Here is a 19052-nt window from a genome sequence, read left to right on the forward strand (position 1 = left end):
GTTTTACTTGCATTCTGCTCGCCTAACAATCCTAAGCTTCTTTGAAAAAAATTTGAACCAGATTTTACTTTTTAAGGAAAACAAAACAAAATATTCATTTCTTTGACTTGTATGAGTCTCAAACATCTCAGGTGTCCGCATTAGAATTCGAAAATCCAGTCCAAACCATATTAAAACTTGCATCCTCTATGTCAAAAATCATAGAAACTCAGGTTTTTATATCAGATCTTATAGATTCGGTCCAAACTAAGCCAAAATCCGTAGATCTATCCATAGATCTGTCTCAAACAACTTCTATACAAGAACCTTTAGATCTATCAATACATCTGCCTCAAACAACCCATACATCCTCTCATAAATTTTCAGAATCCATAGATCCATCAAAATCAATCCATATAAACCCAGAAGATATAGATCTACCAGATTCCCCCATGGATCTATCGAACCCAATAGATTTACCAAACCAAGAGTCTATTGGAACTTCAAAACTTTTGTTATCCGGTCAACCAATGAATAATTCTAACAATACCACTAGACCTGGTGAAAGAAAAGACATAAGAAATTCCTTAGACGTAGGATATTCTACAATAAATGTCTTATCTAAAACTCAACCTAGTGTCAAACCTATAACTGTCAAAGATCCTCAAGAAAAATCTACTGAGGAAAAAATCCAAACAGTTATTAAAAAGGAAACTTCTGAAATTTCTTCTCAACCTATTACCAAGTCTATGATTATTAGAAATCCACAAACAAAATTTATTTTTTCTAAAAAAGAAAACCAGTTAGTTGAAACCCAGTCAACTAAAGGTATAATTCAGAATTCTTTATAATTATCTATCTCAAACTTGTCCCATGATTTTTCCTGTAACAAACTTATTTCTCAGAAAAATTCAAAAGAAAATTCTGCAAACAATAATAAGGAAGAAATTTCTAAATTATCTATATATTCTTTCATAATTTACAAACAATTGCAGCTTGATAAGCTGAAGGTACTTAATATCTAGTACCCAAGCCACAAGGTGGAATCTTATACAGAAGAAACATGGTTATCCAGCAAATACAAGGGACAAACTGAGAAGACATGGATCTTCAATAGAATAAAGGGGCAGTCTCAAATACAAGGAATATCTAAAAAATTATATCTATCAAAGTTGACTAGATCTCGAATTGATATTCCAAGACCCATCAGACCCATCAAATGGAGTCAGAAAAATTAGATATTCAAGAAGAAATACATCCAAACTTAATATTCTTGGAAGAAAAAGATTGATAATCCATCTACTCAAACAAAAAATACAAAATGGCAAGCTGTCAGACGTATCTGGCGGAAAACTGAGACGAGATCTTCTCTGAACAAATCAGTCACTAAATAAGAGATTCAAGCTGAACCTTCATCAAAATTGGTCATTCGTGAAATTGAGATCAGAATTGATCAAGAAACAGCCTATACCCATGCCAAGAAGATTCTTACAATCTATCCAGAAAAATGCCTCTTCAATCTTTTACCCAATTCGTCCCAAAAACTCCTCTTCCAAATACCTGCTTTTCAAACTTACTTTTCAAACCTTTAGATCAATCAGAAAACCAAAAAGTTAGGATTGAACAATCCTTTCTTATTCCATTACCCAAGCCAGAACTAAAAATCCAAGACACCACCTTGAATAGTGTTATACAAAACTTCCGAGGGTCTTCTACCCGAAACAAACCATATTCAAATCCTTTCTTACAAAATTTATACCATCTTCAGACAACTGATTTTGATATCCTCCAACATTCATCCAATACAGATAACATTCATGAATGGAGTAAAAATAGGGTATTTAGTATTCTTACAATATCTCAACAGGTGACAAGCACAACCATACCAACCACAGCTATGTTTAATCAAACATCACATGGCTGCAATCAGCTGACTGCTCATATCCTATTCATAGGATTCATTGGACAATTCCAAAAATGGTGGGAAGAACATCTCATCATTGGAGACAGAAATATTATTCATAACATTGATACGAATGGCACCAACCTTGCGATGCAACCCGTGCAGAAAGGTTTGGATCTAGAAGGTAGAGACTCACGTTGAAGATGACGAATGCAGCGGATCACCTAAACCCATTGATCACGTGGTCAACGAACCTCGGTATTTGTAGAAGACGCCACAATCTAGCGCGGTCCTAGATTGATAAGTCAATTGAATACCTAAGATATAAATCTAATGTAAACTGAGTGTAAACAATGACTTAAGGCTATTTGTAGCCGTGACTAAGGCCTAACAAAGCTTGAAAAATATGAAGGAAATTCAGCCAACCCTTGGGCTTCTCTTTGGGCCGATACTAGCAACACAACATACGTACCGTAAGTTCAGCGTAGGGACTAACTCGTTAACTAACTAAAAGTGCTATTGGACCTACGGCCCACATGGCCTAGACCTCTTTATTACACCCTACTAAACTAGTAATGGGCCATGGACCCCCTTAGCCGAATCATGGGCTTCTAATCTTCAGTGATGGCCGAGACTAGGACAATGAGCCTAGCTTCGTTGAGGCCCTCGATGACCTTTGGCTCTCCATTTGACTCTCGAGCCGCACGAACCAATGTTTGTAGTGTCTCATTCAATCTCTTCGCGCGAGCTCGTGTCATAGACCCCAATGGTACCTTCACTTGCTCCACTTGGATAGCTCTCTCGACCTCCTCATCATTCCCCTCCTCTTGCGAAATATTTGTCCTCAAATCGACTTCATCATCTGCAAGATAGGGGCTCAAATCAGTAACATTAAAAGTAGTCGAGACATTATACTCACTAGGAAGATCGAGCTTGTAGGCGTTGTCATTGATGCGTGCCACAACTTGGATTGGTCCATCTCCACGGGGTAGCAACTTGTTGTGACGCTGGACAGGGAAACGCTCCTTGCGCAAGTGTAACTAGACCCAATCACTTCATTCAAACACCACGCAACGCCGACCCTTGTTGATATGCTTGAGGTACTGCTGAGTTCGAGTTTCAATGTTGGCCCTCACCCGCTGGTGCAAAGCCTGGACAAAGTCGACCTTTTTCTTGCCATTAAGGTTAGTACGCTCAGACAACGGCAAAGACATCAAATTCAAGCGAGTCAAAGGATTAAAACTGTAAATAATTTCAAAAGGAGAAAACTGTATAGTACTAATTGTACGGTTATAAGCAAACTCAACATGTGGTAAACACTCCTTCCAAGTAGAGAACAACAACTTAGTTCCCAACTTCCCCCACAAAGTTTTCCAGAAATAAGATAGAAACTTGACATCCCTATCAGACACAATAGTTCTAGCCACACCATGCAAACGGACAAATTGTCTAAAGAAAAGATCAGCTATGTGAGTGGTATCGTCCGTCTTATGACATGGAATGAAATGAGCCATTTTAGAAAATCTATCAACAATGACAAAAATACTATCATGACCTCTTTTACTCCTAGGCAGACCAAGTACAAAATCCATTGAAATGTCAACCCAAGATTCCGAAGGAATAAGTAGAGGTGTATACAAATCGAAGGGTTGGAACTTGGACTTGGCACGGTGACAGGTAATGCAGCGTGACACTACTCGCTCCATGTCCCGTCTCATGCGTGGCCAATAGAAATGTTTCTGCAAAGCACTCAAAGTCTTGATAACACCAAAGTGTCCCATCAAATCACCTCTGTGAGTTTCACGGGTTAGTAACTCCCGAATAGAGCATGACGGAATGCACAATTTGTCATTACAATACAGAAATCCATCATGTATGAAGAACTTACCCTGACCCGACTTAGCACAATATTTGTAGATATCAGAGAAATCCGAGTCGGTATCATAGAGTTCTTTGATAAGATCAAATCCAAGGAGTTTAGCATCAAGTAAGGCAATCAAGGCATACCTCCTGGATAATGCATCAGCAACGACATTGGTCTTGCCAGTTTTGTACTTGATCACATAGGGAAATGACTCCACAAAGTTGACCCACCGCACATGTGTCTTACTCAACTTGTGTTGAGACTTGAGATGCTTTAATGTCTCGTGATCAGTGAGGATGACGAATTTCTTAGGTCGCAGGTAATGTTATCATGTCTCCAGTGTACGAAACAAAGCATAGACTTCCTTATCGTAGGTGGAGTAGTTCAAGGCGGCACCATTCAATTTCTCTCTAAAGTACGCAATCGGCCTTCCCTCTTGGATCAACACAGCTTCAATTCCTATACCAGAAGCATCACACTCAACCTCAAACGTTTTATCAAAACTAGATAAGGACAATAAGGGTGCGTGTGTGAGCTTGTGTTTAAGGAGTTGGAACGCCTTCTCCTGAGCTTCCCCCCACTCGAACTTCACATCTTTCTTGATAATGGCGGTCAGAGGGGCAACAATAATACTGAAATCCCTCACGAACTGGCGATAGAAACTCACAAGGCTGTGGAAACTCTAAACTTCACTCATGGTCTTGGGCACGGGCCACTCATTGATGGCCTGAATTTTGCTCTCGTTCACTCTAATGCCCTGTACACTAACCATATAGCCAAGGAAAACAAGTTCATTAGTGCAGAAAGTACATTTGCCAAGGTTAGCGAATAACCTCTCCCTGCGCAAAACATCAAGGACAGCTCGTACATGTGCTACATGTTCCTCAGGACTCTTGCTGTGTATCAGAATGTCGTCAAAATAAGTAACAATAAATTTACCAAAGAACGGATGAAGCACACGATTCATAAGGCACATAAATGTATTAGGAGCGTTAGTCAAATCAAAAAGCATAACTAACCACTCATACAAACCATACTTAGTCTTGAAGGTTATCTTCCACTCGTCACCTTCCTTCATTTGAATTTGATGGTAGCCACTCTTAAAATCTATCTTGGTGAATATGACTGCACCATACAATTCGTCAAGCATATCATCTAAACGAGGTATAGGGTGATGACATTTAACTGTGATGGTGTTGACAGCACGACAGTCTACACACATCCTCCAAGTGCCTTCCTTCTTGGGGACGAGGATGACTGGAACTGTACATGGGCTCATGCTCTCTCGAGCCCAACCTCTCTCTAATAGCTCATCTACTTGCCGTTGGATCTCTTTGGTCTCCTCAGGGCCCATCTTGTAGGCCGGTCTGTTAGGCAAGGATCCTCCAAGAATGAAGTCGATCTGGTGCTCGATCTCTTTAAGTGGTGGTAGAGTTGATACGAATCGACCCAGCAAGAACCTGTTTCAAAGAGCCAAGTCGATCAGGCAGCGGAACGATCTATCTTGACTAGGTTATGGAACAATAACTATCTTGTTAGATCTAAAGAGAACCCGTCTCTAAAAACCTAGTGGATTGGTTATTGGCATGGAACAATAACTACCTTGGTAGACCTAAAGAGAACCCGTCTCTAGAAATCTAGTGGATTGATTATTGGCTTGAAAGAACAAGATGATGTGATCATCTTGCCTTGAACACCACAAGTATCCAAACTAAATACTTGATACTGTTCAAGAAGAAACTTAAGTTCCATCAAGGAACTCCATAAAAGGAAACAACTTTCTTTTTATTAATTCATCTTCAATCCCCCTTGAATAGTTAAATAAAGTTGGCTATTTATACCCTTACAAGACTCAAAAACCCTAATCTAAAATTGGAAACAAATCAAGTTTTCTTATTTGACTTGACTTCTAAACTTGACACAATTTCCTAAACAAATTTGGAAGCAATTAACTGCTTTCCTAAAACTTTATTTCAACTAGAATAGGAAACTAACTAACTCAAATTGGCTTAACTATGTTCAACATGACCTTAACCTTTATTCCCTAATTCAAACAACTTACTTAACTCTCAATTTGAAAATCAATCAAGATTTGGAAACCAATCAAGATTTAGAAATCAATCAAGATTTGGAAACCAATTAAGATTTGGAAATCAACCAAGATTTCAATCAAGATTTGAAAACATTGGATCTTCAATGATTTTCGAGCCCGACTGCACCATCAACCATCATTGGAATGTGAAAACTTGTAAAATGAAAGGAATCCATGCAAATCTTCATGTTCTCATCATTTCCCTCCTCTTGAAAGACAATTTGTCCTCAAATCAAGCGCTTACTTACAAAGGAATAACTCGGAGAATGTCTTGATATATGTAATCGAAGAATTTCAAGAAATAACCAAACCACTACAAGACTCAAGAACAACAAGAAACAAACACAAGCTATGGAAACAAAAAAAAAAAATTCGGATGAACAGTACTACTACAGTAGCGGCGGATGAACAGTACTGCTACAGTTGAGAATAGTGCCAGTGAATAGTACCTCAGTGAACAGTCCCAATTTTTTTTTCTTTTGATGACTCGAAACAAGGTTACGACTTCACTTGGAAGAAATTTAATGGGAGTTAAATCCTTGAAAAATCTGTTTTAAAAAACGTAATCACACCAAAAAAAATTCCAATCTCGATCAATCAAGGGGGTAGTTTAGATTCAATTGATAAAATTAAAAAAACAAGAATCAAAATTTTTTTTTCTTTTAAATCAAAAGGTAGCTAGGGTTTTTTTGGTAGAAAAATAAATAGAAAAAAGGAAAAGGATATTAACCTGAATCAAGAGTCGAAACTCTGATACCAGATGATACGAATGGACCCAGCAAGAACCTGTCTCGAAGAACCAAATCAATCAGGTAGTAGAAGGATCTATCTTGACCAGGTTATGGAACAATAACTACCTTACTAGATCTAAAGAGAACCCGTCTCTAAAAACCTAGTGGATTGGTTATTGGCATGGAACAATAACTACTTTTCTAAACCTAAAGAGAACCCGTGTCTAGAAACCTAGTGGATTGGTTATTGGCTTAAAAGAACAAGATGATGTGATCATCTTGCCTTGAACACCACAAGTATCCAAGTTAAATACTTGATACTGTTCAAGAAGAAACTCAAGTTCCATCAAGGAACTCCATAAAAGAAGACAACTCTCTTTTTATTAATTCATCTTCAATCCCCCTTGAATAGTTAAATAAAGTTGGCTATTTATAGCCTTACAAGACTCAAAAAGCCTAATCTAAATTGGAAACAAATCAAGTTTCCTTATTTGACTTGACTTCTAAACTTGACACAATTTCCTAAACAAATTTGGAAGCAATTAACTGCTTTCCTAAAACTTTATTTCAACTAGAATAGGAAACTAACTAACTCAAATTGGCTTAACTATGTTCAACATGACCTTAGCCTTTATTCCCTAATTCAAATAACTTACTTAACTTTCAATTTGGAAATCAATCAAGATTTGGAAACCAATCAAGATTTAGAAACCAATTAAGATTTGGAAATCAACCAAGATTTCAATCAAGATTTGGAAACATTGGATCTTCAATAATTCTCGAGCCCGATTGCACCATCAACCATCATTGGAATGTGAAAACTTGTAAGATGAAAGGAATCCATGCAAATCTTCATGTTCTCATCAAGAGCACTGGGGATCTCATCTGGAAAAACGTCCTCAAATTCCTGTAATAAAGAGGAGATTTCAGAAGGTAAGTCATTGAGTACTTCATGAGAAAGTAAAATCACCTCTTTACAATATAAAATATAGACAACTTGCTTAGACAAAAGTAACTTGTGAACTTCTTTGTTCTTGGCAAGCAAGTTGGGCCTTTTCTCCATTCGACCAGATGATCCAGGGGTAGATGTCCTCTTGACTGGTGCCTTAATGATTGCTTTAGAATTGGTTGATTTCTTGGCCAACTCTCGTTCATGCTCCTGTTGCAATCGCAGTTGATCTTCATGCACCTGCTGAGGGCTGAGAGGAACAAGTATCATCTTCTTGTTGTGGTGCAAGAAGGAGTACTTGTTGGTAAAGCCATCATGAGTAGTTTTCTTGTCATATTGCCATGGCCGTCCCAACAAAATGTGAGAAGTTTGCATGGGAACGACGTCGCAAAGGACCTCATCCCCATACTTCCCAATTCGGAAAAGCACCACCACTTGCTTGGTGACTTTGATATCCCCACTCTCATTAAGCCATTGCAAGCGGTATGGGATAGGGTGCCTCAACGTGGGCAAGGAAAGATGATTTACCATGAGAGTGCTTGCCACGTTAGTACAACTACCCGCGTCGATGATGAGGCTACATACTCTTCCCTTGACGTGACACCGTATGTAGAAGATGTTGTCACGTTGGGCCTCATCCACTCTCTTGACTTGGGTCGCAAGAGCTTGACGGGCTACTAGAGCAACACCCACTTACTCAGTAGTGGCCTCAACCTCCATCTCGGAATCATCACCTTCATCAATCAATGGAGACATCTCGGCGAACTTGTCCTCGTTGTCAGATACGACATCTCCGCTCAGGAGAACAATCATGGTACGCCTATTAGGACACTGAGAAGCAATGTGCCCAAATCCTTGGCATTTGAATCACTTGTCACGGTTTCGTGATTTGGAGGAGTCGAATGGAGGCTTGGTGGTTGCCTTGGGTGCCTGCTTTGGTGGCTCGGGTTTAGGAATGAATTTAGACACCCCTGTACTACGCCGTTCCCGCTCAAAGGTCAGATTGCCCCTCCAAAGAGGCATGGCTAAGAAGCTACGGTTTCGAGGGTTACCCCTCCTCTTAAGCGCCTTCTCAATCTTGGATGCCTTATCAATTAACTCTGGCATGTCCACGTAGGTTTGCAACTCCACCAACTCGGCGATCTCAGGTCTCAAGCCGTTAAGAAATCTCGCCATGGTAGCCTCTCTATCCTCCACAATGTTTGCTCGGAGTATGGTGATCTCCATCTCCTTGTAGTAGTCCTCCACATTGCGGTTTTCTTGAACTAATGTCTGGAGCCTCTGATATAAATCGCGGTAGTAATGGCTGGGTACGAACCATTTTCTTATAGTGGTTCGTAATTCCTCCCATGTACTAATGGCCCGCTCTCTATTGCAGCGCCTGCTAGTGCGCTCCTGCTCCCTCCAGACAATAGCGTAATCGGTGAATTCGAGAGTTGCTAGTTTGACTTTTTATTCATCGGTGTAGTCCTGGCACTCGAATACCATCTTGATTCGCTGGTCCCATTCTAGATAAGCCTCTGGACTAGACTTACCTTGGAATGAGGGAATCTTAATCTTGACCCCCTTTAATCCGTCATTTGATCTCCGGTAGTCTTGCTTGGGTCGACGGATAAAATCATCTTCCTCACTATTAAAAGCCAACTCCTCGCGAGGTGGTGCATTTCGATGGGCGGCATTGGACCGAGTTTGAGAAAGCTCTAAGTGGTCCATCCGCTGGTGTAGGGACGCTATGGACTCCCTAATCATGCATTGGAACTCCCCCATCATTGCTTGATTGTGCAACTTGGGGTCAAATTTGGATGCGTCGCTGTCCTCCGACATGATGTAGAAAGCCTGCAAAAAGTTAGTAGCAAAGAAAATATAGATATGTATGCCTCACTCACTCACTCACGTGTTTACACTCAGCTCTCGTGTATGTCACTCAAAGAGCACTCTAATAATCTCATCAATGCTCTCAAAACCCTCTTGATAGTTTACCTTGAAGAAATTAGAACTCCTCCCAGGCAACAATCAACTTCCAATGTCGGAGCACGAGAGGGTGGCAATCCTCAATGGAATGGAGAATAATGGAATGATTGACTCGAGGGAAAATGAAATGACACTACTCAAATGAAAGGAAACAAAGAGGACTAAGACACTGATAGAAATGAAGAACAGAAGACACGACGCAAAAGAGAAAAATACGCACTTTTTTTTTTTTTGGAAATGCAAGCTGCCTTTGCTTGTTAGTAGGTCCGAATGATTTTTCTAGAAGGCTGGAAAGGTGGCGATCAGCTTCCTAGAATGTAGGGATAGGGCCGAAAAGAAAAAAAAGAAAAGAAAAAGGCTAAAGAAACTCCTAAAGTGTAGGAGTAAGTAGAGGCTAAAATGTAGGAAAGAGTTCCCTAAAAATTGGGGTAAGGGTGGCGGCTTGGGAGTGTAAGAAGGATGGCTAAGGAAACCCTAAAAACTAGGTGAGAGGGGTGGCTACAAGGTAGGAAGAGGGAAGAAAATTTAGGAGAAAATTTAGGTAATTGATTTTTGGAAGCTTTCACGATTAGAAAACCTCAAGGTTAGGAAACCAATTTGGTTTTGGAAAACCAATCAAAGGTCACGGCTGCCCTAGGTTATTAATACCCCAAGGCCGTGACTTTTATCCCCCACAAGACAACAATCAAGTGCGGCAAAAACTGATCTCAAGCACTTGACAATTCGGTTTCCTTAAACAAGAACAACTAGCGATGGAAAATCAAGGTGATTTGACTAACCCTTCTCAGGCTCCCCCTCAATGGGTTACCCAAGATGTTCCCAAGAAGTTTACTCCAAAACCAAGGAAACCCTTCACCACGGCTCGAGAGTACAAGAAACTTTTCAAACGACGAGTGAGACAAATTCCAAGACCCAAAGTGTTCAAGAATTCCAAGAAGTAGTAGATCAAAACTTTTGATTTTTTTTTTGGCTTGTAGTTCGGTCCACTATGTAACACTTCGACTGGTTGGCAATAAAATTCTAGAATTTGGCTTGGCCGAAATAATTATTTTGCTTGCTATTTTTTTTTTAACGACAAAGCAAAAGAATAATGGACTGCTAGGGTTTTGGACTTGGCTGGCCGCAATAAATTTGTGTGCGGCCAAGAAGGAAACCAAACCAGATTCGATGCACTTTCCCAATTACGCCCAATACACTTGGGTTGTTTCCAAAAAAAAATTGCAAGATTACCAAGATTGTGTTTCAGCCCCCCAAGTAACGGTGTACAATCCCCCCAAAACAGTCCAAAGCGTCCGCATAAGTGTCTCTCCACTAGCTTCGTTGAGGCTCTCGATGGCTGGCTCTCCACTTGACTCTCGGGCCGCACGAACTAATGTTCGTAGTGTCTCAATCAATCTCTTCGCGCGAGCTCGTGTCATAGGCCCCAATGGTACCTTCACTTGCTTCACTTGGATAGCTCTCTTGACCTCCTCATCAAACATTCTCGTCACAGCCAACAAGGGTGAATCTGATCTGCAAGACAAAAACATCCTTCTAGAAACAATGTTATTCAATATCATATCAATTGGATATACCACGGATATATTCACATCTGATGATGATTCTGGAATAGCCCAAGAGGATTCAACAAAACTATTCCCAAGCTCCAGAAGATATCAACATATATCCCTGACAAGATCAGATAGAGACAAAGTTCACAACAAAGATTTCTTCAAAGGCCTTTTTTTTTTTTTTTTTTAAAAGCCTTCTTAGATCCCATGTATATCTTAGTTCATAACTTTTGATGATTACAAAATAATTGGATGCTACTAACATACTTTGAAGAGCTCATTTCAGGATTTGAAACAAAAACCAGACCAAAGACTTGAAGCTAAAACTGGATCAAGATTTGACAATTTACTGAAATTGCTGTCGGACGCATAAAAGGACCATATCGGACGGCCGACAACCATTGAGTAACTTCGGACGCATGAAGAACTCACACTCGGACGTCCGAAGGTAATGTGTCAAAACATCTATGATCACTGATCTCGTTCGGACATACAAAATCAGAGCACCGGACGTCCGACAAATGTTGCTGCACTTCGGACGCAAAACACTGGAGCATCGGACGTCCGAAAGAAATAAAGAAGGATTTGCAAGGTTACTTTTGGACGTATACTGTGGAGGGACCGGACGTCCTAAGGATTGCAAGAAATCATCTTGAACTCACTGTCTTCGTTCCGACGCAGAAATTCAGACCACCGGACGTCCGACACTACCAACGGCTAGTTGACCTTTCAGCTACCTTCTATCCGTTAACAGCATTAATTGAAGAATTTTTTGGTCTCCTATAAATGGGGATTAGTCAACTCCTCAAAATGACTTTTACACATTAAGCCTACATCAGATCTTAAGTGATTCAAGTGTGTGAATACTCCAAAAAGAAGATTTGTACTCTTAGTTGTGTAATCTTCATTTAGCTTTTCAAGTGTGGTTCAATTTCTTCAATAGTGTAGCATTGTGAGGGTTATCAGTGCGATTGTAAAACTTTCTTGCTTGATCGGGTGAGACTTGAGGCAAGGAGGAAGTGATCCTTCATTTGTACACAAGAAATTGGTTGAAAGTTGATCATATTGAAGAAGATTGATATATATAAAGTGATATTCAAACTTAGTCAAGTTTGAAGTTTGGTTTGCAATTCCATCTCTTCATTTACTATCTTGCTATATATATATATATATACATTGCTTGCTTGTTTTACTCACAAATTACTCGTGCTAGTCCATCAACTGTTTTTCAGTGAGGTTCTCTTGAAAAAGAAAACTAGGTCGAAAAAAAGGTGACTTATATCTTAGCCTGTTTTTAGATAACCTAATTCACCCCCCTCTTAGGTTGTCTTCGATCCTTACATCCCAAAACAAGAAGATTAAACTTTGGAAAGAAATAACTTGTGAACAGGACCAACAATCTGACTGGTTTCCAAAACTGACAGAAGATCAATCCCAAGGAAGAAATCTTGGATCCTTTTACAAACAGTTTGGGCCATTGAGCTACCATACAATGCCCAATAAATAGCCCAAACCTATGAGTCTTAAAAACATTTCTTCTTCCACAAAACAGCTAACCTTATCCATTTCCAAAACCCATCCACCCAGATACACAACTCAACATTTCCAACACAACCAAAAAATCAATATTTTAAGACTAGCAGCCCAATTGTCAAATCCTCTAATCGAATCAGATATTATCAAATCTGAAAGAAAAGAAGATTATGATGAATATATTTCAACATATTCTTTCCCAATCACCAGTGATGAAGATGAAAAAGAAGGACATATGGTCAATAAGATGACCAAAAATCAGAGCCTTCTTTTCAACATCATTGAAGATATTCTTGAAACAAGACAACCATACTTGAACCAAATTTCGGATCCTTTAAAAGGTCTTCTCATTCACAATCCAGAAAAAATTCCTATACAAAATCCTTGTAAACCAAAAACTCATGGTTTCCAGGAAATTCTTAACAGATTCCTTATTCAACCTATGACCTTACAAAAAGAAACCATTAACCCTGCGAACCTGAGTAACAAAAGCCCTAGATGATACATGGTCAAACCAAAACTATATCCTTGAAAACCTTATTTTAGAATTCCTTAGGATAGCCAATAATCCTAAACTTGATATTGAATTCAAATTTCCAAATATACAAAACCAATTCTCAGATACTTTTTTTGACTAAGTATCTGACTAACCATATCATCTTAGGAGCATCATTTCTCAACCAATTGGCTTCTTTCCAAATTATCTATAAAGGGATAATATCCCAATGTTTCAAACCTATACTCTTTAAACTAACTACTTCTTTGTACAGAAACATGGCAGGTGAAGGAAGTTCATCATCATACAATTCAGAAGAAAAAAACTGTCTCTTCAATGGATACTCTACTTGGGAACAAACCTCCCACAGAGAAATATCCACCAATCAAACTAACAAGTTCCAAACAACATCAAACCAGAATTGGGAGTGGATCCCTGAGGAATCATCCTTAAATTGGATACTTGCGGAATTTACTTCAAATTGGGTACCTGATGAAACAATCTCAAACCAATTCCAAGGAATTAACGAGACTTCAACAATAAACTGGATTCAAGAAACAGAAGAGGATGAAAATCCATTTCTAATTCCTGGAGATCCTACTACTCAATCCTTCCAAATCAAACTCAGAGATGATACTTTCTCGCGTCTCTGGATGGAATATCATTATCTTGAGAATGAAAGAAAAGAATCCAGAATCAGAAACTTTAACATCATATACTTCAACAGGGATACTGGTGAAAGAATCCCTTGCTACAACATACAAAGGTACAATCATATCGGAGCAGTAAACTCAAACTATTCGGTGCAAACATTGAAAGAACAATGCTTCATGCAAAAAAGAAACATTCAGAGAATGGTTCTCAACAAATATCTACTTGAAAAACAATGAATCAATGCACAACATTACAAAGAATGGATCAAAGAAGTATCAGAAGAATTATTAGCAATGATTTGCTAAACAAATGCTTCTAGAAACATTCAAGCTGGTTCAAACAGAATAAAATTCAAAAAAAATTATTTTTACTGTAGCACTGGAAGCACTGTAGCAGTCCGGTAAATTACTGTGCAAACACGGCAATAAAAGACAAACGCTGTACTGTAGCACAAACTATAGCTGTACTGTACACTGTAGCAAATAGTAAAAATCACTGTAGCAGATACTGTAGCAACACGAAAATTTTACTGTAAATACCTCTCAAATCCAACACATTCCGCACACTATTCAGAACATAATTCCGAGTACCATTCTTGAAGACTACTCTCTCTAGTTTGAAGAATCCTCTCCTCTCTCTCTCTCTACAAACTAGTTTTAGTTTTTAGTTTTAGGATCAAACAAAGAAGCAAGCCTTGAGCAAGCTTCATATCTTGTAAGTTTGTTTTTATTCTTCCAGTCAATATCATTCAATCAATTGGTCGGTTGAACCACCTCATATTCATATTCATTTATTTTTATTTGCTTTGATTATACTAACCATACACGACTGGTTCAACCGCCTGTACTAACTAGTGGCAGTCCGACTGCGACCCACTTCCTAACTCTTATGCTTTCCTCCTCTTAATTATTCTTTATTTTTCTGATTTAAGGGGTTAACCCCTCATCCCGTCCGGTATCAGAGTCAGAGGGAGAAGTGGGGAGATGGCTATCTTTCTTTACTTATTATGATGTTGTTAGTGTAGATCTACAAGTTTATATCTTTCTGATGAGATTGCTTAACTTCGTGATTGCTATCTTTTTTTATTTATGATATTGCTAGTATAGATCTACAAGTTTAGATCTGTCAGATGAGACTAGTTAACTTCGTGATTACTATCTAATGTATTCAAACATATTATAATTTTGCTAGTATTGATTACATGACTTTGGATCTATCTGAGGCGCATGGAGCTTGTAATTGCTAGCATCCGGTCCAAGTAAGGTCATGGGATTTGGCACTGTAGGGATGCTAAGGTTCTTGAGGTGGTATGCTCCAAGACAGTGAAGTGCCAGAAGGATCAGATCTGAGGTTAATGGATTTTTACTATCAATCTTATGATTTCATTTGAAAATATAGTCATCATGTATAGTTAATCTTTCTCAAAAGATTTAGATATATTCTTGTAGGTTTATTACTATCTTTATTATGATGGAAATATGATCGTCATGTATAGTTAATCTTTTTCAAAAGATTAGATCTTTTCTTGTAGTTTTTACACTATTCTTTATAATCTGTTTAGAAAAATGGTTATCCTCCATGGATCCCGAAGGATTCTGTGCCAAAGGGAAGAGGAATATAAAGTTCATTCATTGATTTAAGCCTATTTTTTTCTTTACTCATGGCTTCTTTTTTTAGAACTAACTCTACCTCTTCTAGTTCTTTTTCAAACAATTAACTAAAAGAAGAAATTCATATACAAGACATTAATCAAGATATAGACAATTGAAAAATTTCTAAATATACTCAAACTGATATATATGAAAGAGATAGAAAGTGGATATTTTTCACTTCAGTTTATACAATTAAAACAATATTACAAACTATAGTTTTAGATGCTGATCATGAAGAAATCAAACTGTTATCCAAAAGAACAATATGTGTGCATCTGTACTTATCTCTTTTCTTGTATATGTTGGTTTCAATGCTCGTATTTCGGGCAACTTGACTAAGTGGCAATCATATTATCATGAGAAAAAAAGGCAAATCGAATATGCTGGCCAATAGATAAAAATCACAGCCACCCTAGGTTGAATGGCACATTCATGGAGAGATCATCCCTCGAATGTGAGGGCTCATATTTTATTTTTACTTTAGTTATTTTTATAATTATTTGCCATAGTATTCTTTAATTATACTAGTATTGCATGAATTTCTCTTAAATTTCGCTTTACCTCACGCGCGTCGAAAGTTTCTCGAAAGTCGCACTGCGCGACTAATTGGAGATATGAGGATTTAATACTAGACTAGTAAGTATGAGTAATTACAATATTAGAGGAATTACTTTGGAGGATTAGTGCTTAAATATAATAAACAAGAGAGAAAGTGGTAGTGCACAACACTATTTAGCTACTATTAAGAGTTGACTTTTTGCAACTTTAAGATAGCTTGTCCAACACCTTTCTTCCACAAAATTCAAAACCGCAAACACTCCCTCACCTTTCTCTCTTTTCGGCCAAGCAAGGGAAGCAAAAGGGGGGAAAGAAAACTTCATCGCTTACACTCCAATCTTGCTTGTTCTACATCATCCAACTCATAATTCCTCGGATTTTTACTCCAACTAGAACAATGGTGAAAGCTTGAGGTGTTGCTTGGTGAAATATTGGAAGAAACTGTCACTTACAACTAGGGTTAAAAGCTTGGAGAGGTAACCATTTCCATCTCCTTTAACCTTTCAAATTTTGCTAAGATTAGAGCTTGGATTTCATGGGTTTCAAACCCTAATCAAGATAGTAGGCTAGAGGACTTGAGGAAACTTTTATCTTGCTTTATATTCTAGACTAGTGGTCTTTAGCAAATGCAAATATTTGGAGGGACTATGAAATAAATAATTGGAACTTACAAGAATTTAGAGTTCTTCAACGGAAGCTTGAGTATTGATTGTGATTGAATCTTGCCAAACTTTGACTATTATACAAGAGCTTTGAAAATGTGATACAAGGATGTTGACTATGAATATGAGTGGGAGTGGATATGAAAGATTACAGAGAGTTTTTCTAACTTTGCTATGGTAGTTATTCGCCGATGCCTGTCTTCTGAATCTTGAATCTATTTATAGAGGCTCGGATCTGCATTTCATCTGCATTTGAATTTCATTTTGCTTTCATTTGTTGTGGCCGACATTCTTTTTCAAAAGTCGTTTGGATTTTGTCCACCGATGGGGTCATCAAAAGGATCAAAAGTAGATTCTGATGATCCTGCTGGCTCCTCTATTTTGTCTTCTTCTTTTGGCTTTTGTAAATAATTCAGATATTCTTTCAGCATCTCGGGATTCTGCATGATTTGCTTTATTAAAAAGTTACTGGTTGTTTCTTCGGATGCCATTTCCGTCACTTTTTCTTTGTCTCTTTTTGGAGTGAGTGGAGTTGGTGTAGTGGTTGGAATGATTGTTGACTGTCTTGTCTCCTTTTGAGTAGTGGTAGTAGCTGTCCACTTTAATTTGTCTCCAGTGGTCAGGAATCTGATCACATTAGTTTGATCGCCAAATTCTTGATTGAATCCAGTCCACCATTTTATTTTGAATTCTCTTACCAATGACATTGGCAGAGGTTTTTCCAGTTCTTGATGAATTTTGAAACTCCAGCAAAATATCCATGGTACTTTGAATTCCATGTGGAATAAAATTGGTCTTGTGTATTCTTCCCCCTTTGCTCTTTTTAGGTACGTTTGAAATCCCATGAGAACATTCGGAGGTAGAATTTCGGGTTGTGGGCCAAACCATTTCCACCAATGGTTAAACCAAATTGGAAATTCTTTACTGCAACTTTCTTTGAATGTGAAGAACCAGGAATGATTGAATGGTCTAAAAAGGAAAGCACGATACCATGCCATTTTGTAATCTTGATATGTGAATCCATCTGGAATGAAATTCACTGAAAAGGATTTTTTCGAATAAAGAGAAGTCCATTCTCCAGGAGAACAAACTTTCTTTATGATACATTTAGAATGGCTGATAATATTTGGATTCTTTTTATCTGGAATAGGATAAATTTCTACAGATTGAGTATCTGTAAGGATTAATTCATAATAATCTAGATTTTTTGAAGGGTCATCTGGTTGCCAATAGCATTTTGAAGGAAAGATCCTTTGAGTAACTTGATGAAGAGTAGAGTATATGGGTATTTCTTGGAATCTGGTTAAAGTAATATGTTGAGTAAATGGCTTTGTGAAATAAGTATTTCCTTGAGATTTTTCTGGGGTTTTTGCTAATTGTTGAATAGGTCTAATTTGAGAAGCAATTGGAGTAGCAGCTTGACTATAAGTCAATGCTGGGAAATCTGATAAGAGTTGAAATCTATTTTGAGTTACAGGGGTAAGACTCATCTCATAATCCTGAGGAGTCTTTGGCCTGGAACTTCCTGCTTTTGAATCCATTTTCCTGCAAAATTAATAAACAACATCTTTGAGTTGGTCAGATAATTGTCTATTCTGTTCTTGGTAATGTTGAATAAATTCATTGTGAAGAAAATCTCCACTTCTGCTTGCTCTTTGATGAGTAAGAAGTCGAATGGTGTTTTTCTGAATTTGTCTTTGTAGAATAAAGGCTCTTTCTTTTGGAGTAATGGTTGCATAGGGACTTTTGTGAACATAAATTTCATCATATTTAGGAATTTGGTAGGCTGGAATAAATTGTCTTCCATTCGGAGTCTGAATGGAATAGACATATCCTCTGGATAGAATCGATTTTTCTTTATTTTGAAGGCTGGGAGAATCTCGTTGAGTTCTCAAATAATTTGTATATTCACGAGCATTTCTTTGAGCCATCATTGCTGGATCCATGTCCTTGTAAGAATTCTCTAGTAAGAAAATCTGGTAAAGAATTATTTTCTCCTTTGATAAATTCTATATCAAAATCAAATACAGATAAAATAGCTTGCCATCTAGCAAATATTTGTTTTGAAACAATATTTTGAACATCTTTTTGTAAAATTTCTTTGGCAGATTTACAATCTATTCTAATTAAAAAAATTTTTATTGTATAAATCATCTTGGAATTTTGATATGCACAAAACTATTGATAAAATTTCTTTTTTAATAGTTGAATAATTCTTTTGGGGATCAGACCATGTTCCTGAATGAAATCTAACTAATTCTTCTTTTGAATTATCTAATTTTTGTTTTAATATTCCACCATATCCTAATTCTGAAGCATCTGTTTCAACTATCATGAATGCTTTAGGATGAGGTAAACATAAACATGGTAATGATTCAATTTTTTCTTTTAAATATTTTATTTTTTGAGTATGTTCTTCTGTCCAAGGTTTTGGATTTTTCTTTAGTCTATTGAATAG

General features: G+C 37.7%; 1 protein-coding gene across 1 annotated transcript; it reads right to left on the reverse strand.

Moving 5' to 3' along the window:
- Positions 1-7338: 7338 nt before the first annotated feature.
- LOC113699696 (uncharacterized) lies at positions 7339-8049 on the reverse strand. Its single transcript, XM_027220056.2, has one exon. It carries the CDS (start codon positions 8047-8049, stop codon positions 7339-7341), a length of 711 nt encoding a protein of 236 aa, XP_027075857.2.
- Between the last annotated feature and the right edge of the window lie 11003 nt (positions 8050-19052).

The sequence above is a fragment of the Coffea arabica genome, chromosome 7c, assembly GCF_036785885.1.
Source record: "Coffea arabica cultivar ET-39 chromosome 7c, Coffea Arabica ET-39 HiFi, whole genome shotgun sequence".
Taxonomy (NCBI): domain Eukaryota; kingdom Viridiplantae; phylum Streptophyta; class Magnoliopsida; order Gentianales; family Rubiaceae; genus Coffea; species Coffea arabica.

What these genes read in the sequence shown, in the direction of transcription:
- LOC113699696 (XM_027220056.2), bottom strand. Translation starts at nt 8,049, where the DNA reads ATGGTAAATCATCTTTCCTTGCCCACGTTGAGGCACCCTATCCCATAC.